Source organism: Gadus chalcogrammus, chromosome 15, assembly GCF_026213295.1.
Source record: "Gadus chalcogrammus isolate NIFS_2021 chromosome 15, NIFS_Gcha_1.0, whole genome shotgun sequence".
In the NCBI taxonomy this organism is placed as follows: domain Eukaryota; kingdom Metazoa; phylum Chordata; class Actinopteri; order Gadiformes; family Gadidae; genus Gadus; species Gadus chalcogrammus.
Window position 1 is genome coordinate 17,308,336 of NC_079426.1, and position 24,263 is coordinate 17,332,598.

At 44.9% G+C, this 24,263-nt stretch overlaps 1 protein-coding gene across 1 annotated transcript in view; it reads right to left on the minus strand.

The window, feature by feature from the left end:
- Positions 1 to 16,428, minus strand: part of LOC130404557 (phytanoyl-CoA hydroxylase-interacting protein-like) — a 21,190-nt gene extending 4,762 nt beyond the window's left edge. The window contains exons 1-4 of the mRNA XM_056609363.1: positions 16,132 to 16,428; positions 6,959 to 7,149; positions 2,687 to 2,861; positions 355 to 472 (exon numbers count right to left, since the gene is read on the minus strand). Coding sequence (XP_056465338.1) covers positions 355 to 472; positions 2,687 to 2,861; positions 6,959 to 7,149; positions 16,132 to 16,237 — 590 coding nt within the window. The 5' untranslated portion in view covers positions 16,238 to 16,428. The remainder of the gene's footprint in view (positions 1 to 354; positions 473 to 2,686; positions 2,862 to 6,958; positions 7,150 to 16,131) is intronic.
- Between the last annotated feature and the right edge of the window lie 7,835 nt (positions 16,429 to 24,263).

A 24,263-nucleotide genomic window follows, 5' to 3' on the forward strand; every position in this document is an offset into this window, starting at 1 on the left:
ATAAATTAGTGCATGCATACATTGTTGCTTTGTTGTCTCTATTTTTAATGGTGAGCCTTGTCACAACATTAGATAGTCGTTTGACTGTTTACAGTACTAACATTGCATAAAGGTCCCATCAATGACTAAAAGAAAGAAGTAATACTAAGAAATTACATAGTATTTTTTTTATCATAAAATGTATTCTTTAACTTGCAGGTTGTAAGTTAGATTCCCAATGTCTGCAGCTTACCTGTAAGCATCCTTGAGCAACATGCATAACCCCTACCTACTCGTTAATTACCTGGATCAGAATGAGTCCCATTGGATCACAGCGACAAGTGTGTGAGTGAGTGAATGAGTGAGTGGGTTTACCTGGCGTGGTCAAAGTACTCTTTGTTCTGGTTCCTGTAGAAGACGGAAAAGCGCAGCATACGCCCAGAGATCACCTCCGCCTTCTGCAGCAGCTGGTTCAGATGGACGGTGGAGTAGTCTAGACACACACACACACACGCACGCACGCACGCACGCACGCACGCACGCACGCACGCACGCACACACACACACACACACACACACACACACACACACACACACACACACACACACACACACACACACACACACACACACACACACACACACACACACACACACACACAATGAAATAGAAAGTATAGAAGGCTATGCTATTCAATATGCTGTAACTGATTACATCTTTCAATTTCTAAACATAATTATTGAGCAAGTTTGACCATGTATTCCTAACTTTTTCGATCAACAGTTTTTGTTCAAATTAACATGCCTGTGAAATTAATAAGAAACCTTATGAAACAAAAGTAAGGAACAGAATGCCTTTATGGCTGCATGATTTCTACAATAGCAATACATATACAGACTTCCCTATCTAAAGACAAAGGAGTATACATGGATATATTAATGACATATACATTGTATTCAATTGTTAAGTGTTCATAGCTTGAGATAGCGATTATGATGGTTAATTAAAAAACGCTTTCTCTGGACAGCAGTTTGTCCGTTCTTGGCTACTGTAGAAAAATGGCAGTGCAACATGACTGCCTCCGTAGAAGAGGCTACTTATGAAGATTAAAGGGCTCATTCGAAGATATTGACAACACAGCGATTCCTATTTTTAATGTGATTATATAATAATTTGACGTACTTAAACATACTTATTATACATACATTAATGTTTTAGTGTGTTTCAAGTATTCTCCATTTCTGCAGAGTCTGCGCTATAGATGCTACTAAATTATATACAACACACCTTAAACCTTCTCCATCCTCCTCGCTCGTATCCTCACTTCCTGTCCCTCTTCTTCCTCCCCCACCATCACCCCAGGCCTCCCAGCAGCACCCTCCCCAACACTCACACTATCCTCCCCTCCCCACCAATCCTGTCCAGCCATCCCCCCTCCCGGCCCGACCAATCCTGTCCAGCTTCCCTCCCCTCCTGACCAATCCTGTCCAGCCATCCATCAACCCAGAAGGCGTATTACGCTGGTGTTAAACCCACTGACCTCTCTGCTGCATCCAATATTGCTTCACTCAGCCTCGTCCTCAATCCCCCCATCCTCCTCTCTCCTCCTCCAATCCCATCTTTCCTATCCATCTCTCCTTCTCCTCCGTTTCGTCACCCTTTTGCCTCCTCCCCCTCCCCCTCCCTTTAAATATGTGTTATTGCATATCTATTGGTAGAACATCTCCACAGACACTGAAGAGGTCAGAGACAGATTCGCCCCGTGGGCACCCATTCTGCGGCTGTAGAGTCGACACTCATTGTAAAATCCATACGTAAAGCCCATCCATGTTCTGCACCCACCTATTGTAGGGTGTGAGTGTGGAGGCCAGGTCCCTGTTGACTATGCACATGAGGCAGGCAGACACCCCCAAGGGCTCACAACGGACATCTGTAACACTTAAAGGGCAACGTGAGGCCTTCAATTAGCCCATGGTGTATGTCTATGTGGAGGTGTAAGGCAGCTGGAATAACCGGTGGAGACGACCCACACGATAAGAGGGAAAGACACACACACGCACGCACGCACGCACGCACGCACGCACGCACGCACACACACACACACACACACACACACACACACACACACACACACACACACACACACACACACACACACACACACACACACACACACACACACACACACACACACACACACACACACACACACACACACACACACACACACATACATACATCCCTGCAGAATGCACCGAATGTCATTTTCATGGATGGATGGATGGATGGATGGACTCCTCCTGGTAGGATTGTGATGGGCAACAATCCAGAAGCCCCTTTCCCTTGGCAGCTTCCTCAATATACTCCTATGGGAGACATTACCAGGCCAGCCAAGACACCCCCCTCTGGCCCAGGACGGGCCCGAGGGGAGCGTCGGCAGAACCATACTAGGACGGGTCGGAGGGGAGTGTCAGCAGACCCAGGACGGGACGGGACGGGAGTGAATGCCCCCCTTGGGTCTCCTCCTGGTTTCTACATGCCTGGTATCCCCCCAAGGAGGGAGTCTCCCAGAGGAATCCCGACCAGATCGTCCTGAACCCCGTACTCTGGCTCCTCCTCCCCAGACTCGTATCCCCTCTCATCGCTACATCTGTGTTATGTTTGTGTTGCGTGGTGCCCGCTGCGTGCTGCGTGCCGTGAGCTCACCGGCCGTGCAGAACTCGATGATCTCGCTCCACTCGGAGACGGCGTAGTCCCCGTCCGGCTGCTTGGAGGCCGTCTGCACGGCCACCGTGTACTCGGTGCGCGGGCTCAGGAACCAGTGGCCCCGCACCGTCATGGGCAGGGGCACCGCCTTGGCCACCAGCTTGGTGGGGACGTCCTGTCAGGGGGGGGGGGGGGGGGGGGGGGTGGAGGGGGGCGGGAGAGTGGATTCATTGAAGTGAGTCACTTCTATACAAGTACCGGTGCTTTATTCTGTCCCACATGGGGGGGGTTTAAAGCGAGCAGTATAACAAACGATAAGAAGGGAAGACACAGCATACAATGGTGTTTGTACAGACAGGCCCGTAGACAATACAAGCATGAAAACATCAGGCTGAGTGGGCACTATTTGTTGCTCTCCGGGAGTGCAAGTGCAAAACAAGTTGTTTTTCACTGCCCTGATAGCGGCTGGAATGAAACCAAACCCCCTTCGGGGGGGTCTCGCAGGACGAACCGAGAGATGTTGGGTTTTAATCTGTCTGAGTGAGGAGAGACCTGAGTAAAGCAAAAACCCACAAACCCACGAGGCAGGGGTGGCGGGAGGCATGGACAGAGGAGAATACACGGATAAAGAAGGTGAAGAGAAGGGGCTACCCCTGTTATTTCCATATGAATAACACAGGGATCTTCAGTAGTAAGGTTTCCCGGCCCGCTGGTGTATTGGGGATGTTTAACCGTGCAAATTGAAGTAGAACCAAGCCATTAGAAACACAAAATGCTATTCATGGAATACAGAGCAGCAGGGTAATACATTCAACCATCAACTGCACGACGTGTGGCCTTGTGCCAGGGTTATTTTTGAAATAGTCTATATTGTGAGACTGAACACAGCTGCCATGTGTAGCATTCATAGTAAAGACCATTTAATGGGCATAACACGTCCATCACTATAATGACCTGATTCCTGAATGTACGGCGGAACGATTGAGGAATGAAGATTGCATTAAGCCATCCACATGCGCATGTCCGCAAACAAATACACACACACATGCACACACACATACACATACACGCAACCACACACACACATGCACACACACACGCACACACATAAAGAGGTGGACCTGCATACTAAGACTTAGACCAACACAAACACGATCCAGATGTAATATCATATTACACCTTAATAGGAATCGTTTTTGTTAAATTGAATTTATACATGCAATGTGATTGTGTCTACTTCTGCTTTGGGAAGGGGAGTAATTGAAAGCAAGAGGTTATTGCGCATTAATTGGGGACAACCCACATTTGAGGTTTGTTTGGAGGCATGCTATCCAAGATGGCCGACATCTCCTCCCCCATCCCTCCTTTCCCCCTTCCTTCCTCTCCTAATCTCTCCTCTCCCGCTATCCCTCTCCCCATCCCCACCTCTCCCCCCTTTCCTCCTCTCCATCTATCAGTCTCCCCATTCCCTCCCATCCACATCCCTCCCCCTATCTCTCTCCCCCTTCCCTCCCCTCCCCTTCTCCCTCTTCCCCCCCTATCCCTCCCTCCCTTCCCTCCCCTCTTCCCTCCCCCCGTCCCTCTCCCCCCTGTCCTCCTCTCCAACCATCCCTCTCCCCCCTCCCTCCTCTCCCCCCTGTCCCCTGCTTCCCCCATCCCTCCTCTCCACTCTATTATTCTATTTGACATCCTCGACTTTCCTTTGGTCGACCGTGAAATTAATTTGACGGCCGCCAAACGATTTCAATGTAAAATGTTAAAGTCAATGAAAAATATGTATGTTGAATGTGGTAGTGTTTCGTGTGTTAAGGGCAAACAGAGAACAGTGCTTGCGTTTGTCTTGAGCCCTATTTTAAACATGGCGCTGTACAGTAGGTGCACTGTGGTCTACACACCAATAATATCCCCACGCATTCATACTGCAAGTTTGGCCGCAAAGTACATCACAATGGCTGGCTTTGTCCTAACGCCGCCCCCCCTCCCATCCATGACCCTCCTCTATGGAGAGCCTTGTTCCCTGGACTCCCAGTGGGACCCAGTAGGTCACTGGTTGTAGACCACTGAATTACAAGACCCCCCGCCTAGCAACTCCAGCAGTCCATTCATCTAGTGCCGCTAGCATCTCTCTCTCTCTCTCTCTCTCTCTCTCTCTCTCTCTCTCTCTCTCTCTCTCTCTCTCTCTCTCTCCCACTCTCTCCCTCTCTCTCTCTCTCTCTCTCTCTCTCTCTCTCTCTCTCTCTCTCTCTCCCGCTCCCTCTCTCTCTCTTTCTCTCTCTCTCTCTCTCTCTCTCTCTCTCTCTCTCTCTCTCTCTCTCTCTCTCTCTCTCTCTCTCTCTCTCTCTCTCTCTCTCTCTCTCTCTCTCTCTCTCTCTCTCTTCTCTACAGGGCAGGATAGGGTGCCTCCTCAGCCCATCTGCATCCATTAGCCTGGAGGAGAATACAAGCAGGGGGAGGATGAGGAAGGTGACCATGATGAAGAGGCAGCGTCCATGGGGAAATGACCGAGCATGTTTTTTTTTGCCGACTGCTAAAAGAGCTGCCGTCTTCAGCTGCATTTGCAATTAAGCTCTGGCAGGCTCGCCAAGCAAGCGCTGTTAGCCCGCTAGGGCTTGAGGCTAATAGCTGCTCACTGTGGAGCTTTTTAAAATGGCCCCCGTGAAATTGGTTTAAGGTTTCCATGTATCAAAGTGAAAATTTGCCTTAATCTGACATCTGGTGTTGCTCTAAGGAAAAACAACGAGTTAGCTATTTTAAATGTTTTCATTTTCAAGCAGGGTTTTGACTCTCTGTTTGTGCTGTATTACCCTGAGAATTGCTGCGCAGGCACTCATTTAATTTACTGATTATCAAGAGGAAAGATCGGCCTTGTTTGATCACTCTCTCTGCTCCTCCACTCTCGTCTTCACTTCGTTAGTTAGTTAGTGAGTGGGTCTTATTGCATGTATTGGTGCAACATTTCCCTGAGACTGAATCAGTCAGAGATGGAATCACCCTGTGGGCACCCATTCTGGAGCTGCAGAGTCGACACTTAGGAAGATGAAGAGCCCATCCCTAGCCCATCGATTCACAGGAGCGCTATGAATGTGGAGCCCTTTATTGATGGGTTTGCAATCCAAGAATGATCCCCATCTGTTGGTTTTTTTCTGTTTATATTTTAAGGGCATTGTGCTTTCATGGACAGAGGGAGAGAAGAGAGACATGACAGTGGGTTGAAAGAAAGGGGAGAAGATAGACAAGACTGGTCTAAAGAGAGAGACTGAAGAGAGACAGGATGGGTCTAAAGAGAGGGAGAGAAGAGAGACAGGACGGGTCTCCAGAGAGAGACTGAAGAGAGACAGGATGGGTCTAAAGAGAGGGAGAGAAGAGAGACAGGACAGGTCTAAAGAGAGAGACTGAAGAGAGACAGGACGGGTCTAAAGAGAGGGAAAGAAGAGAGACAGGACGGGTCTCCAGAGAGAGACTGAAGAGAGACAGGACAGGTCTTAAGAGACAGACTGAAGAGAGACAGGACGGTGGGTTGAAGGAGAGAAGAGAAACAGGACAGGTCTAAAGAGATGTAGAGAAAAGAGACAGGACGGTGGGTTGAAGGAGAGAAGAGAGACAGGAGACGGGTCTAAAGAGAGAGAGTGAAGAGAGACAGGACGGTAGGTTGAAAGAGGGAGAGAAGAGAGAGAGTGAAGAGAGACAGGACGGTAGGTTGAAAGAGGGAGAGAAGAGAGACAGGATGGTCTAAAGAGAGAGACTGAAGAGAGACAGGATGGGTCTAAAGAGAGGGAGAGAAGAGAGACGGGACGGGTCTAAAGAGAGAGACAGGATGGTCTAAAGACAGGGAGAGAAGAGAGACAGGACGGGTCTAAAGAGAGACTGAAGGGAGACAGGACAGGTCTAAAGAGAGAGAGTGAAGAGAGACAGCACGGTGGGTTGAAAGAGGGAGAGAAGAGAGAGAGGACGGGTCTAAAGAGAGGGAGTGAAGAGAGACAGCACGGTGGGTTGAAAGAGGGAGAGAAGAGAGACAGGACGGGTCTAAAGAGAGACTGAAGAGAGACAGGACAGGTCTAAAGAGAGAGACTGAAGAGAGGTAAGAGATGTAATAAAACGACGCGTCAACTCAAAACTCCTAGTCGCAAGCTCGGCACCATTTCTCATCGCCCAGCTCCAGCCTCAATGTCATCTGCCGTCTTTTAAACATGGCCGCCCACGTCAGAGGTGGTAAGGAAGAATATAAATGGTATTACATTGTATGAATTTTGAACCAATGCGTTGCTCACTCACCTTGTGCTTGAACTTGTTAGAGTTCTTGTTCTCCTTCTTGTTCAGGTCGATGAAGTAGTGTGTGATGCGATCCTTGACCTTGGGGTCCATGTCCCAGCAGATCTTGAAGGAGTCACACGTGATGTTGCTGATCTTGATGTTCTGGGCCACCGGCAGCTCCTCCACCTCCGAGATGTCCTGGGACTTACTGCCTGGTGGTTTGAATAGGAGGCCAAAGGTCAAGCATCAGGACTGTGAAGTTGATACTAAGATGCACAGAATGTCTTATCAGCCACAGTAAGAAGGATGAGAGCCCGAATTCAGATTACGATATACAATATTGTAACTATGCAAACTGAAGCTGTAGAAATGTGCTGGTATAGCATGCTGGGGCTCCATGTTACCATGAAGGAGATCTCTCCCTGAGTGTTTGTGGTGATGGCTGGTGCACATAGATTGCTCAATGTGTGACACGTATGCAGCCTCTCCCAGCCCCAGAATCCAATCAGACGCTGCGCATCTAAACAACTCTAATAAAAGGTTTAACTTCAAAATAATAAAATTATAAGATTGTTTATACATGTTTCACATTGTTAATTGTTTCACTCGTATACACATGTCACCTGTAAAAGTCCAGCAACTGCCATTATTGTAGTGGCCAGGGGCAGAGTTAACAGGGAATTGTCATTGATCCTTTTGCGTTGCGGTTTGTTGCTTTTGTTGTCTGAGTGAGACCACCCAGCGGAGCAGAGACCTTGTTTCCTGAGACCCTGACCTCCATGTTTTACTCTTTGAAGGGATTCTATTTCCGCTGTATTTGTTTGGACTCTTGACAATTTGACCATTGACAATTAAAGTAACTGAACTGAACTGTATCTTTATCTTGGGACAGATAAATGAAACAGAGTGTAGTGTATTTTAAGCTGAACATCGCAGTGTTTGCACTGAAACCTTTTGTTGTAACTTGTGTATAAGAAATAAGCTAAAAGTTGACATTATATATCTGCCATGCTGGACCATTTTGTCTAAACGGCTTACACTGCAAACATTCTGAGCCTGGGTGTCCCGAGTGGGAAACGAACCCATAACCATTGCAGTGCTACTGCCATGCTCACTGCCACCCCCCACCAATTCAGCGACACTCGACTAGTATGTGGTTTGGGAATTGAGCAGCAGAGCTTATGACCTTAGGACCCTTCATACTGATGCCAAACATAAACTACCATGAACCAGGTCAATACCACAGCATTCATTTGGCTTCCGCTGGTCTCTCTATAGCTCGTCCCCATGGATCATTTCTTTCCTTGGATCTGGAGCCTTAAAGCCACTCGTGTTGACGTCGAAGGACAGATTTACCCCTCGGGAATGCTATCGCTGGGTACACCACGAACCAGCTCTCCCACAGCGCGCAGTGTATTTGAGGTTGCCTTGGCAACAAATCAATCCCGGCCTACCTACCAGTTGCCAGGAACATATGCCGGCATTCAATATTTCAAGCACTGCTGATTGTATCTCCCCTAGCTCTGCCGCTGCGCTCCTACACCACAGAGCTATTTATAGCTTCATCTGGAAACCCTCGAACTCATCGAAGTCTTAGGAAATGACAAATGAGGAGAACGCATCTGCCTTCAGATTTGGGGGGAAACCTCTAGGAGTCACTTTTCGCCCTGCGATGTGAGTGACTCCTCCTAATGTCGACGGTGGCCTCCGTGACTCGCTAACTACCAGCTCTGTCTAAGCACCATGAAATCCTCTCTGATTGTGCTGCTGTTAATAGACTCTTCTTGACCCGTTTGCTCCGTGGATGTTTAATAAGAACGGTCCACGCCCCAGCAGAACAAAGCCGAACACATTAATCAGCAAGTTGAATAGGAGCTTTGTGAAACAAAGCGGAGGAGCCTACTAGAAATTTCACCACAGTAAAAAAAAAAGAAAACACACAGACACAAGCAAACAATGTTTTGGCTGTGTAACGGGCTCAGTGGCGTGAATTGAAGAATGAATGTTACTAGGAGGAACATTCCTGGGCACACTTCACGCGAGTGGGTCGCTATAAGGGAGTCAACAACGGCTCATGCACTGCGGCCTTGGAATCATAAAGAAGGATATAGACCAGTCATACTCAAGTAGCGGCCCGCGGGCCTTTTGTGGCCCGCGGGGTGTCTATTAATGGCCCTCGAGCTGTTTTGAAAAGTTTTTTTAATTATAAAAAAAAAATAAAAAAAAAATACAAAAAAAATCGTGCTGGGCGCTCTTATTTTGAAACCGCGCGCCGCGATCTCAATACGAGGCTGGGGGTTGCAACGATAAACAGATAGCACTCCAGCCCACAGACCGCTCCAGCCCTCCCAAATTCGAGGCAGACAGTCCATCTCAGCAGCAGTCAAGGCCGATTTAGGGTCGTTTTAGACGCAGAGACGTAAGCACGTAATTTACACAAGGGACTTGTTTTAGACAAGTTTTGATTTACGGTTCCTTTAAGGTTCCTTAAGGATTGCGCGTGTTGCAAGGGGATTCTCCGCCAGAACAGTAGGGGGAGCAACGAACGAATCTGTGGGCGTGGAAGTGGAAATCGCTGGCTTGTTTATATTTATAATTATCATAATTCGTTCTTGTGTTTTCTTCTTCTCCTTCTTCAAAATTCTTCATTCGCTTCTGTCACAGCCTTTTAAAAATGGCGCTATTATGCTGTAAAACCGGAAATGTGAGACTCCTGAAAGGATGTGGTTAGCTGGCCAATCACAGTCTTTGCGAGCTGCGTAGGGCCGTAGTGTTTTAGTCGCATAGTCAGGAATTTTGGCCGACGCACTTAAGCACGTAAGGGGGGATATTTTACCGCGCAAGGGGGGGTTATGTATCTTACGTGCTTACGCGTTACGTCTAAAACAGAGCATATATCGGCCTCAGTCACACGTATACCGACCGGCCCCTTGAGTCACTGAAAAAAAAAATTGTGGCCCCTCATCATTTCTACTTGAGTACCCCAGATATAGACTATTAATGTCGTTGTATGGGTTCAGTGTTTAAGAGGAAATATAATTAAATCCAATGATAAGAAAGAAGAAGAAAAGTCAATGGGAAAAAATCGTATTGTTCAACGTTCAACACACCGAAACAAATTACAATTTCAGTAATTCTGTGTTTTTTTTCCAGGGAAATATTAATATCAGATTGAATTAATTGAAACCGAAAGCGGCAGTAATTCTCTGGTCAAACGGGCTCCCGGACAAAGTGTTGTTGTGCTACTTATTAGCATGAGTTTGGATTTTTAGCTTCAGAAAAAAATAGTTCTTGTTGTTCATTGATGCTGCAGAAAGTAACAATGGAGCCCTAAGTCCATGTACGACGGTTGTTCTCATTGGCCCTCTGCTTTGAAAGATGATCTCGCTCTACTGCTACAGAAGGAAAGCTAATCAGCCCTGAGAGTGTCAAGGTCATCGATCTCACCCTATGAACCACCATCTCAAAGGTCTTACTGGTACACACTCAACACCTAACTAACCCTTAGACCTTAGGCCAAAGGAAAAAGCCCCTCAAAAGAGCTCAGTTTGTTCAGCCTGGGGGACTATTGCCCAAAAAACACCAGAAAATGACCAGTCAGCAGAGGCCAGACTCTGAGGTCAGGATCCTGTTGCAGCAGGTGATGGATTATTTCGCTTTCTTTTAAATGTTGCTCAGTATCACAACATTCCTTTTCAAATAGCCCTTGCACCTCTAGGCTATTCTATTCCTTCCACGCTATTTATTATTTATCAGCCATGTTTACTGATGTCATAGATTTTAGAAATCAAAAAACAATGCAAGCATTTAATCATGTTATCTCATCAACATATTCTTTGTGCACTTATCACTAAAAGTAAAATCTCCCTTTTTTTGTTGTCTGATTCAGGCCTACTTCAGTGTAAATATATGATTGTGCACACAGTGAGAATTAAAACATAGCCTTTAAGCTTCCATTAAAACATGGAAGCATAATTGAACAAAAGGGAACGCAAGAGAAAGGTGCATTATAATCGATCAAAGCCCTTTTCAAAAATAATCACCCTGATGGTTTTTTATGCAGCGATTTGTTACAAGGACAATATTCTTGAGTTTTCATTAATCTAAATGAGCCTCTGGGATTCAATGCCACTATTAAGTTTCGGCGCCAGCAGATATTTCTGCTGTGTCAGAATGCTCACAAGGTTATTTATAGGGCAGAATGCACGCTTCGGTTTGTTTAAAGTGCAGCGACCAGAAGGCCTTACACAACAAACAGACGATACGCAAGAGCGGACCTCAGAGGTTTAATAGAGATGCTTTATTTGCGGAACCGACCAGACTGAGACTAGACAACACTGTTAAGAATGTCTGGCAATACCTGTTCATAGGAGTTGGCAATGACTTGAGGAATAAGTGCATTCAGAAAATGTTGATTTTAAAGGAAGATACCATGGGTATCAATGGTTTTCAAATGATTCAGTAGAGATTTAAATGAGAAAAATCTAGACACATCACATATAATCAGCAGTACCGCAAGAAATTATTATTTAAAAACTTCTGAAAACAGACCATCCTCTGAGTTGCAATAAAACATTTAAGGGAATATCATTAAAGTCAGCCAAAAGAAAATGTACTTCAATATAACTAAATAAAGTGTATACTCAGTTGTCTGGAATATAGAAATGTAAAGTCAATATAAGGAGGAGTACTAATCCACTGAGTGCAGCTGGGATGGCAGTGTCTCTTTTTTATCTTGCCAACACAGTCATGGACCAACTGCCCACAGGAAGGATGAGCAAGTTAATATATCAGGACCAGATGACACAGAGCAGGACTACTTCTGTTATGTGGTTGAATGTCTTCCAAGCTCTTACAATATTGTCTATTCATTCAATCATTTTGTATGTTTAAATGAATTTACCCATATTGACTAACCATCCTTACATTTAAGAATGTTTCTCCAAAACTGCTCATCGATTGGTAGGAAAAGCCACTTCCTGGACCCTTTCACAGAACGGTCATCGTAGGATGAACCCAGGTGTAGCTCTTAAAACTAAGTATGGGCCGGCACCTTTTATGTACCAGAGCACAGGTGGTAAAATCAGCTAGAGATGAACGTGGACCATGGTCAATGTGCCCTGGTACAATAAAGGAACAGATCCATAATCAGGTAGTTTCATTTGATGACATCTTGTGAATCGGTTCTACTCCATACATCCATAGCCTGTTCTCATCAGTTGCCTCATGGATTTTAGAGGGTTGTTGATGGCGCAGACAGTGGCATTTGAAATGTCTTCCTCTCTAAATCTATTCTAACATCAGAACCCATGTTTTGGTCTGGTGTTAGCGATGTGTTTTTTATTTGGTTTTGTATTCATGTCATCAAAAGGGTTGTGTGGTGGGAGGAAAGGGGATTATCGAAACCAGGTGGAGGTACGTTAATGAGGCCATATGTTTTAGTTTTAATTGGAGGCACACTGGCCCAAGACACCTGCCAGGAGAGAGAGAAAGGCCACTACAGGAACTACCCTTATTGTAAAGGCCTAGTTTAGAGTGATTGTTTCATATAGTACTTGTCCGTTTGGCCCATTCCTTTACCATTAATTCTGAGTTTTCACATGGGATTACTGAACTTCTAAACATTCATCCTAGACGTTCTGTGAGGTAGGAGCTGTGGAACTGTTCCTGATTTTATCTCAGATGAATCTTAATTAATTTCTCCTGGCAATCAATTACCTGAACAAAATATAGATTTTGCTGTTTAATATAATGTAAGGTACGACATATTTTTATCTCTTCGCCTAGTTTAAATATCAATATGGTTATTATTATTATGTTCCCAAAAAAATGCAAATCAGTGGTACTCAAAGGCATAAAAGACAGCCCTGGTTGTCACAGCTGGAACAGGAAGGGGACACACACACACACACACACACACACACACACACACACACACACACACACACACACACACACACACACACACACACACACACACACACACACACACACACACACACACACACACACACAGCACACCAGCGGCCCATTAATACAGTGCATCCATCATGGAGACTTAATAACAGGGCTGTGGCAGAAGCAGCATTACAAGGGCCCTGTGCGCACTTTGTGTGTGTCTGGTGTATTCCATGAAGCCCCTGTATGAAGTGAGACACCAGCGATATAAATGCCAGTGAATATCAAGGATGGATGACGACTGAGCTCAGGGTTAAACCCTGATCTGGTACCTGTTTGCGCTATTATGTCTGCTGCTTGTCACGTCACACTGCACCCTGTGATTCCAGGTCACCATTGGGCCATGGGAGACTCATCTGAGAAAGGACTGTGACACCTCCGCTGGAGCCTTATGACAGACGCCCCCATCTGCTATTATCACTGCGTACAAGACAACTCGGTGCTCTGAAGAAAAGAACTGTTGTCAAACTTGGAATGAAAAGACTGAACGGTTGTCAAATTTGGAATTACGGGTCGGAAATTCGGGTATAATTTCAGGGCTCTGGTTTGCCGTTTTGATGTCAGTGGGAAAATCAACATCGTTTATGGGAATGAAATTTGAAAATGTAAAAGGTTTGTTGAAGTCTTCACATATAATTTGCTGGGTAATTATGCAATATGTTTTTTGTCATTATATTTAGCTGTGAGCATAGCGATATGCAGAACAAGCTATTTTACAGATTAAATGAACAAGACAGTGTTTGTCTCCTCTGTTTTTCATCGTGATGATGCCTATGTTGTTTGTATCAAGCAATGAGACACCATATACTGCACTTCCTTTGGGCAGCCATGTTGTTTTTCCCCCTGAGTTAACTTAACAGCGTAAACACAAGTCGGAATCTTTGGGTTGGAAACGTCCGTGTTCAATGGTGAACGCATGCTTCTCAGGAGATCTCACTTGGTGGCTGGTTAGATGATGCTACCACCATTCTTGGCTAGGATCAGCCGTTCTCATAAAATGTGACAGCGGGTTTTAGTGGGGTGGATTTTTAAAAGCTAGGTCAACGCTTAAAACATAAGCCTCTCTGGAGCCGGTGATATAGACTTTTAGTGAATACTGTAGCTCAATGCACAATAATATTGCCCCATATTTAACATGCAATTTTTCTACCCAAGGCAAATCGTCTTATACTACTTGGTGAGCTGAGCAGGGGAATCGAACACCGGACCTTTTAATTAAAAACTACCTGCATAGATATGGGTTATCCAGTGTGTGCTGGTGTATCAAAATATCTGTCGGTAGAGTTTTGGTATTATACAATCATAATTGATGAGTCCTTCTCAGTAGACACATTGGTGATCACGTCGGAGATATGGATATTTTCCAAAACGGTTGTATATCAATGTCAGCATTGTGCTATTTCAGTAGCAGAATCAATCCTGTTCCCTTCCTTTGTGAGGCAATGCAACTAAAGAATATACAGCATTCAGAGTGTGGAAGTATCTCCTCTTCCTGGGCCATCACCTTCTGGAAGGCCATGCCAACCTCGAAACATGGCGAAAAACCTGCTGTACAACAACAGCCGTTGGGATCGTATTGCTCCATAAACAGTGAAGATGTGGGTGAGTGAAGGCCCCAACAATGGCCGTACTCACACACACACACACACACACACACAAACACACACACACATACACACACACACACACACACACACACACACACACGCACGCACACACACACACAAACACACACACACACACACACACACACACACACACACACACACACACACACACACACACACACACACACACACAAACACACACACCTACACACACACACTAGCATACACATACACAAACACACAACAACACACATAATCACACACACACACACACACACACACACACACACACACACACACACACACACACACACACACACACACACACACACACACACACACACACACACACACACACACACACACACACACACACACATATACACACACATACACACACTCACACACCAACACAAACACAGACCCTATATTGAAACCATAGCTTTAACAATGGGGTCAGAATCAGAGGATATACTGTACTGTAGTACTCCATTACTTTATGAGGTACTGCTCCAGCAGAGAGTAAAATGAGAGACTCTGGTACAACGGGCTCTTCTGAGATAGATCCTCTTTTGTGACCAAATGAATGCACATGAATGAATAGGAACCACAGTAGACCAGTCTGTCCTGTGTACTATTCTGGGGGAAATGTGCGGCAAACTTGCTAATTTTAACACAATTATTGAAATCGTCCCAGAGTGAGAATACGCTTCGCAATGAGGGACGTTCTCGGTTATCAGAAGAGTGAATATGCTTATTCAGACTCTTATAAATAATGCTTTAAACCAAGCTGTGCTATGGAGATTGGAAAGTGAAGCTGTGCTGTGGGGATCCAAACCTCTATCTCTGGGTGCAGGCATATTTGAGAATTTGACTCGGCTTCATATAACTGCCCATGATGACTTGCTATTTTTTTCCCAACGACTGCCTCCAAACGTTTACCTCTAGGCCTAGACAATTAAAAATAGCAAAAGTCAATGCTGAAATAGTCTCCCGATTCAATCTTAATTGACATAGAGAGAACAGGGGTCTGAGGGAGAGAAATTCGGAGAGACAATGACAAACCAGGGATCACAATATGATTTGAACAACTGCTATTTCTTCATGTTGGCTTTGTAGCCTTTACAGCATACAATCACTACCAGAAAGATAGAATTTGATCCATTTAAGATGCCGTCCATTGCATGAGCACATGCATGCAGAATTGTTGCAGCGGTCCTGCTGATGAGGTGAATGTAAATGCATTTGCATTTTATTATACGAAAAGCCTTCCCTATTGACATTTTGCACACACATGCATTCTGATTAATGAGGCTGCGAAACGTATTCCCTGAGGGGGAGCACAGCGCTCAGCGGCTGTCGGCCTCTGTCCACGTCCGTGGTGCTGAAACACGGAGAGCTCGCGCCACGCGGCTGTGTTCGAGCCCCAACTTGGGTCCAGAAAACGCACATGACCGGACAACTGTACAATAAAACAACCATAGTTGATTCCATATAGGGTTTACGAGTCAAAGTCAAACTGCATTTTTTGAGCAATACATTCATTTGAAAATAAAAGAAAGAAAACACAGTGCGCCAATGACAGTCTACATTTAAATAACCAATAGCCTAAGTAACAAGTAATCTTACCATCTCGTTCACATAATTGCAGGGCGTCCAGGCTCAGGTCCTTGATCATCCCCTCACACGGACTCATAGGACTGGTTATGTTGTGTGCTAGACCTGGCACCTCCATCTCCGCAGAATTGTTCTGAACGCTTTAAAGATCCTCACTTGTTTTCTTGTGTTGTCAAGCCCCTGGACCACAAAGTGTCTTCGTCTACAGACTAAAGAGACAGGGGGAGCAAGAAAGACAGTGGTAGAAGAGAAGAGAAAGGAGGAGTAGTAACCGCCTTCCAGTCCCTTCTGTTCTGCTCGGTCCTTGACTCGCCGCTCGTCTCTGTTGGGTGGTGCTGCGACTAAAGGCGTGTCCGCATACAGTGTTGCCAGATTGTAAGGGAAATCGGGCACAATCTGGCAACACTGGTGTCCGCCCGGCATAATCACCTTGGCGCGCATTCAGAAAGGGAGGGGGTGGGGGATGGGGGGAGGGGCTGGTTAAGGACGTGAGCGACGAGCGGGCTTGAATTAACCTACACGAGTTTTGTATTTTTAAAAGCCAATCTCAAATTCATTAATTTCACGAGGTTTCGCGTCACTTCTCTGCCCCAACAAGTGACCGCAGCCTGTTCTCGTTATCTTATTGGCTGCTGCCGCAGGGACGGTGCGGTACGTGAGCGGGCTGCTGGATTAGCAACCCGCTGCAGGGACGCGCGCCGCTATTCCAAGCTTCCCGTAAAACCGTCGGATTAGCGCGAGGTCCCCCCCCGACTGGTTTTGACTCTCTGTTTAAATGTATGGGCCTATAGGCCCTATACGGAAGGCGCTTTACGTTCAACGTCATCTGAAAGAGGGAGTTTGCTCACAATTCCTTATTTGGTGATAGTCACTGTAGATCAGCAGCCACCACGTCATGTGACGGCTTTTGCAGGAGCGGCGCAGGTGCACACTGGAGGACATAGCCTATTAAAGACCATTTTGAGGATGAAAAGCTCTTTAGAAAAAACATTCTTCAACTGTGTGTGTGTGTGTGTGTGTGTGTGTGTGTGTGTGTGTGTGTGTGTGTGTGTGTGTGTGTGTGTGTGTGTGTGTGTGTGTGTGTGTGTGTGTGTGTGTGTGTGTGTGTGTGTGTGTGTGTATGTGTGAGATTATCTGCAACCGGCTACACCCACACTATCAGAGGTCTGCAGGACCACGATCTGCTGAGCACTTACAGGCTTTGGTGTAATTTTTTTCCATGACAAATTAACACAAGCACGCACACACACACACACACACACACACACACACACACACACACACACACACACACACACACACACACACACACACACACACACACACACACACACACACACACACACACACACACACACACATCCATACACATCATATACACACACACACACATTATTGTTCTCTCTCCACAGACAAACATGATTCTGCTGCCAAAGAAGCTGTCCTGTTGGTTCTGCAGTTATAATAACAATACACATTACAGTATTGAATAGCCTAATAACTTCTGTTGGCCACGAGATAACCTTGAGCTAAATCAATAGAAAGTCTATGTTCCTAACAACCAATGGGATTTCTTCTAATCACCATGGTGTGTAGTCCACAGCATAGCAATCAGAATAAATTTCACATGGAGGTTCAAATTATGAAGTTATGAAGGTAAAATGAACATATGTCCAAGTATGTCTAAATGTTTTTATGAAATATATTTTAGTTAATGAAGCAAGTTATCAATGTAATGTGTGAGCCTGGACAGAATTGATTTCAGCCCTGTTGGGATTAGACGCCTTGATCACTTAAGACCTTTGTCCCGATACATAGATTAGCACTGAACCTGTCAGGACCCTTTAATATGTCCCCGTTATACAATTACATATGTAGTATTTAAACTACACTTCATGCTTGATTTGTGAACACTGTGAATTGCTTTGTATACTACATAACAGTGTATACACTGTATTACTGTATGCAGTGTATACTGTATAATACTGTCGATACATTACTGTGTATATTGCTGTGTGTACAATACACTACTTTGAATACTGCATAAATTATACTGTGTATTCCTGTGTAACACGTATTATTCTGTATGCGGTACAACTCTGACTGTATGCAGACTTATTGCATATTATGTTAATAATAGTATAAATGTTTTCACTGTCAGCTGTACTGTGTAAACTGTACATTACTGTGTGTACTCTTAATCATACAGTACAAAACTGTGTGTACAGTATGATCCTTTGGGTAACACTTTATAATAACATTTAGTCATGCGTCATTTATAAGTCTTTAATTAATGATTAACTAATCCTTAACAAAACATGAGTATACATTTTAGATGATTTTCTACCAGCCTAGGGAGTGGACTGTACCTACAGGTAGGCATATCTATTCATCACACAACTGGGTGGTCTCTCCCACTTGTGATGTCACTACAGGGCCAATTTTGATACGGCTTGTAATGGCTAATCAACATCATACATATTGCTAAAATAGGGGACCTAAACAAAGCATTTATTAATCATCTACAAATGTATATTAACATTAAGTTACTGATTAGTTTATCATGAATTTAAGGTTCATAAATGTCTTGTTATGACTGAACTTAATGTGCATATCGTATGTTAGTGTATAAAGTATATTATACAGTACATAAATATACAGTATAGTAGTGTATACCGTACTGTATACACTGTATATTATACAAAACATTTGTACATTACTGTGTATACTGCACATTATTGTTTATATTAGCTTTGTTTTGAGACTATCTATATAGTATAGTGCTGTGTGAACTGTCCTCTGTATACTATGTTTTATACAGTACAGGAATGTGTGTACACATAGCGCTGTGTATACTGTTCTGTCCATACTGTGATTTAAGAATGTGTATACAATTTAGTACACAGTATAGCACAGTGTATACTGTTTTGTCTATTCTGTATAAGACTGTATACAGTTTAGTTGAGCATACAGTTTTTTAGTGTGTATACAGAATAGCACTGTGTATACGGTTCTGTCTATACTCTGTATTAAGACTGTATACAGTCTAGTAATACATAGTGCCTGAGTGTGTACACAGTACAGCATAGTGTATACTGTTTTGTCTATTCTCTTTATTAAGACAGTATACAGTGTATAGTACACCATACATGAGTGTGTATACAGTATAGTGCTGTGAATACTGTTCTGTCTATTCTGTGTATTAAGACGATATACAGTGTAGTATAGTACACAGTACATAAGTGTGTATACAGTATAGCACTGTGTTCACAGTGTATTGCTGGGCTCATCATGCAGAGCGCTGGAGGAGTGTAAGGGACCCTCATCACGTCTCTCCAGTCACCCATCCTCTCTTCGCTGCTCTTTGCTCCACATTAGGTTTGCTCATCTCTTCCCCCCCTCCCCTAGCAGTGGTCAGCCTAGGTTAGCATCAAGTCAAACTGTGAGTGTGAGAGACAGAGAGAGAGGGGAGGTGAGAGGGAGTGGCACTGGGTCCGCTCTGGCAAGGCTCACTCGCCCCCTTCCACTCTCTTATTGTTTTATGGTCATTGGTATTCACGCTTCCTTCTGTAGTTTATTTAATCTCATATTCTTACTTTGTCCCAGAATTTGTGTGTGTGTGTGTGTGTGTGTGTGTGTGTGTGTGTGTGTGTGTGTGTGTGTGTGTGTGTGTGTGTGTATGCGTGTGTGTGTGTAGATGTGTGTGTATATGACCCCCCTTGACACACTATGCATGCCTGTATTGGCAGTCCACTCTAGTGTGAATACCAGTTTTTCTTTTCCTTCTGCCGTCGGATCCAAGATGTCTGCATGAGCACACAGTGACAGACGGGAGAACAGCGGGACCGGAGAGATAGAGTGAGGTAGAGGTAAAGGGAGAGAGATAAAAACACAGACAGAACTAGTCAAGCGGGGCGTGAAGAGGTACACGATAGTGATCGGTACATATGGCAAAGAGAAGTGTCAGCGGAATAATTACTGAGAGTGCAAACCATATTAGGTACTCATGCATAAGCAAACAGATGATATCGTCTACAAATGTGGATGAGTACATGTGTTTTTATTTGCTTATATTTGCTTCAGTTTGCCCATGTTTCAAATATCTTAGATGTCACTCCCCATCAACCTGGCCAGCTATGTGACAAAGGACTAACATTGAAATGTATACAGCGGGATGCGGTTTCTCGAGGGCTGTGCATGTTGCTGTCCAAGGAACAGCACAAACCCATTTATCTGAGAGAGTGAAATGAAGCGTATCATTGATTTCCAATGAGATCTGGGCTCAGGGAACTGACTCCCTGCTACAAAAATCTGGCCGCTGAGCACCCAAACTGTGCAGCAATCCTAACGAAATGAGCCCCTTATTTTATTTAGTGTCCGCACCAAAACAATAACAACCACAACAATAGGGTAATTTAATCAGATATTTAATCATCTAATGCATGATGATTCATACTGGAGTGGGATTCCCTGCCTCAAACTGCTTAGTGGTTTATAGAAAGATAATGTGGAGCAGAAGGATAACATACTGGCTAGGGTGCTCCATTCCCAGCTAATGGGTACTGGGTTCATTCCCCCATGTCTGCAGCCCACCCCGATAGAGCCCTTGAGCAAGATTCCTAGATTCCCAATCTGGATTCAATGTACGTTTTGCATAAGATAATGGCGTCTGACTACGACTAATAGAGTGACATTGAAAGCCATGTGTGTGCCTGTTTTGCAGCCAACATGCAAATGGCTTTAGCAACCACCTCGCACCTTCCTTCATTGGCACCTTCCCTGTTGAGCGGCCCTGCCTCATAGTAGATTGTTCAGTTCTGGAGACATGGGTCCAAGTCCCACCAAGAATGGTCTCATTGGTAGCCTAGGGACATTTTGGAACCAATTTCAAGTGAATTGTACAGCCAATTAAAACCTAATCCGTTCTGGAAGCCTGGTTTCAAGTCTTGCAATGAACGCTCTCCTTGAAAACATGATGTCATTTAACTTGAAAATCTATTTTAAACTCCAACCACATCAATAGTGCAGTTGGTTATTGGTTCTGAAGACATGGGTCCTCGTCCCTCCAAGAAGGATTTTCTTGGAACAAAACAAAGTTTTGGAAAATATGTAATTGAAACGTTAATTATAAACTCAGGTTATCAGTTCTGAAGACTCTGGGTTTGGGTCCTTCCAACAATGATCTCCTTGGAAACATAATGAAGTTTGGGAAACGATATCATTTGAATTGTAATGTATATTATAAACTAAAACCATACCATTGTCAGCCTCTCAGTAGCACATATTTGGAAACCTGTTGGTAATCAGTTCAAAAGGACGCCTGTTCAAGTCCTGCCAATAATAATCTCCTTGGAAACCCTAATGGCTTTCTGGAAACGATATTGTGTGAATTATAAAGTCAATTATAATCTCCTTTATATAAAGACCACATCAAAGCTAGCATCTGGGCTGTGCGGTCGAGAGCGCTTTTGGTGATCAGTCCTGCCAGCGAGCGTGGAGGATTTGATGGAAGTGAAAGGGGGCATGAGTAGGAATAAATTTGGAACCTATGAATGACTCATTGGTTTGGTAAAAAGTGAGTCATAAATGTCATTAAAGGGTAATCCGGGAGACAATAACAAAGGGTCATAAGGTTGTGACAATTTTCATTATTTCAACCATCATTATCACATCACATTATTATAGATATATGACACATTTGTATACAAAACCAAACAACAACGTGACATTTATAACCCCCTCATCAATCCAAACACTCCCTCAGCCATTTACTCGATCAACCATCCAACTTCATACATTCACATTGATAACCCAAACACTTTTATTCATCCACTCACTGTGGGCAGGACTTGAACTGTATGTTACATGTACATAAGGTTTCAATGGCGACTGACCTCAGTGGGATTTGAAGCCGGAGCCCTGTTTAGGAAGCTGGACCTCTGGGAGAAAATGGAAAGCCTGAATCCAGGGAAGCAAGGATATTCAATTCCGAGATTAGACTTCGCACAGGTCACTTGCCATGTCAACTCATTCTGTGAGCCTAACCTGGAGCAAACCTTGTAAATAGCAGGTTACAAGGTTTCATAGGTTTGGATAATGGCCACCAATAACTGGCCAACGATAACGTTTTGGATAGGAACTCTTCCTCCTTGATAGTATTTTATCTTAACCTAAGCATAAAGTCATTGTATGAATATCATTTTCTATATTAAATTCGACCACGTATGGCGAGAGACCCAGGTTCAAAACCCTGCTTCTGTTTGTTGTTTTTCAAACATAAAGCCATTGTGTGAATATAATGTCAGATATAAAATCCAACCATACATGATAAGTTTCTTCTTGGTGCAGTGATAAGACATGCTGATAAATGTACTGGAGACCCAGGTTCAAGCCCTGCTTTTGTTTGTTGTTTTTGAAACATGAAGCCATTGTGTGGTATAAGGTCAAACATTAAATCCGACCATGAATATCAAGGGGTGCAGTGGTAAGACCTGCTGATTAAATTCCTCGAGACTAGTGTGCAAATTTTGGTGGTTTTTCAAACATAAAATCTGTCATGGTCTGTCTGTTCTATTTCATTCCTACTGACCGCCAGAGGCGGTGCTTTAGCACTGGATGTTCCATCTCGCGCATGCGCAGGTAGAGTAATTATACCAAAAAAGTCACCTGTGACACCTGGGTGACCCGAGAAAGTCTATATATTCCGGAGTCACCCGAGGTTCTGTTCCTTCTATTTTCTCACGGAAGCGTACTAGCAGGACACACAAACATTGTTTGTTGTAAGAGATACCATATTAGCTTGTCGCAAGTAGCCTTGTAACCCAAGGGTTGGTGCCTCGATTTAACTTCGTCCACCAAGGGCTGCGACTCGCAATTAGTTTGATTTCGGCAGGGGTGAGTAAAGTGTGTAGGCTACGCGTAGTCGACTATCCGTCGGCTAGCGCGGCAGCTGATTTCACCTTTCTACCCTTTGCTTTAATTTGCTTAGAGCATTAATTGGCGGCTAGTTTGCAGTCGCTGTGTATTCTTTCGGTCTCGCACCGTTTCTCGGGTGCGTTCGCCTAAGCCCGGTTGCTCATTTGTATGCGCAGTGCGCGGCTTGGGGTCCAAGCCGCCGTCACTGTATTTATTTAGCCAGTTGCGCTCTTTGATTAATCGCCAGTGAGTGGCTTGGGTTTCCAAAAGCCGTCACTGTATTTTCATGGCGTCGTCACTCTATTGTCGGGCGCATTAATGCTCGGGTGCTCTCGCCTGTAGCTTGATTGCCTAGCCTGCGCTGATTGCTCTCCGGTGGGCTGCTTGGATTACCAAGGCTCGCCGTCACTGTGTTGTTGCCGGGGTGTCGCGTCGCGTCGTTGCTCGGGTGCGCTCGCCTAAAGCTCGATTGCCTAGCCTGTGTTAATTTTCTCTCCAGTGGGCTGCTTGGATTTCCAAGGCTCGCCGTCACTGTTATTGGCGGAGTGTCGCGTCGCTCTGGTGCTCTCGCCTGTAGCTCGCCGTCACTGTTATTGTCGGGCTGTCGCGTCGTTGCTTGGGTGCTCTCGCCTAAAACTCGATTGCCTAGCCTGTGTTAATTTTCTCTCCAGTGGGCTGCTTGGGTTTCCAAGGCTCGCCGTCACTGTTATTGTCGGAGTGTCGCGTCGCTCTGGTGCTCTCGCCTGTAGCTCGCCGTCACTGTTATTGTCGGGCTGTCGCGTCGTTGCTTGGGTGCTCTCGCCTAAAACTCGATTGCCTAGCCTGTGTTAATTTTCTCTCCAGTGGGCTGCTTGGGTTTCCAAGGCTCGCCGTCACTGTTATTGTCGGAGTGTCGCGTCGCTCTGGTGCTCTCGCCTGTAGCTCGCCGTCACTGTTATTGTCGGGCTGTCGCGTCGTTGCTTGGGTGCTCTCGCCTAAAACTCGATTGCCTAGCCTGTGTTAATTTTCTCTCCAGTGGGCTGCTTGGGCACTGTTATTGTCGGGGTGTCACGTCGCTCGGGTGCTCTCGCCTGTAGCTTGCCGTCACTGTTATTGTCGGGGTGTCGCGTCGTTGCTCGGGTGCTCTCGCCTAAAGCTCGATTGCCTAGCCTACTGATTAATTTGCTTGCAATTAATTTGCCGACATGCTAAGCGCCCATAGTTGTGTCGCCTGCATGGCCTCCCTGCAG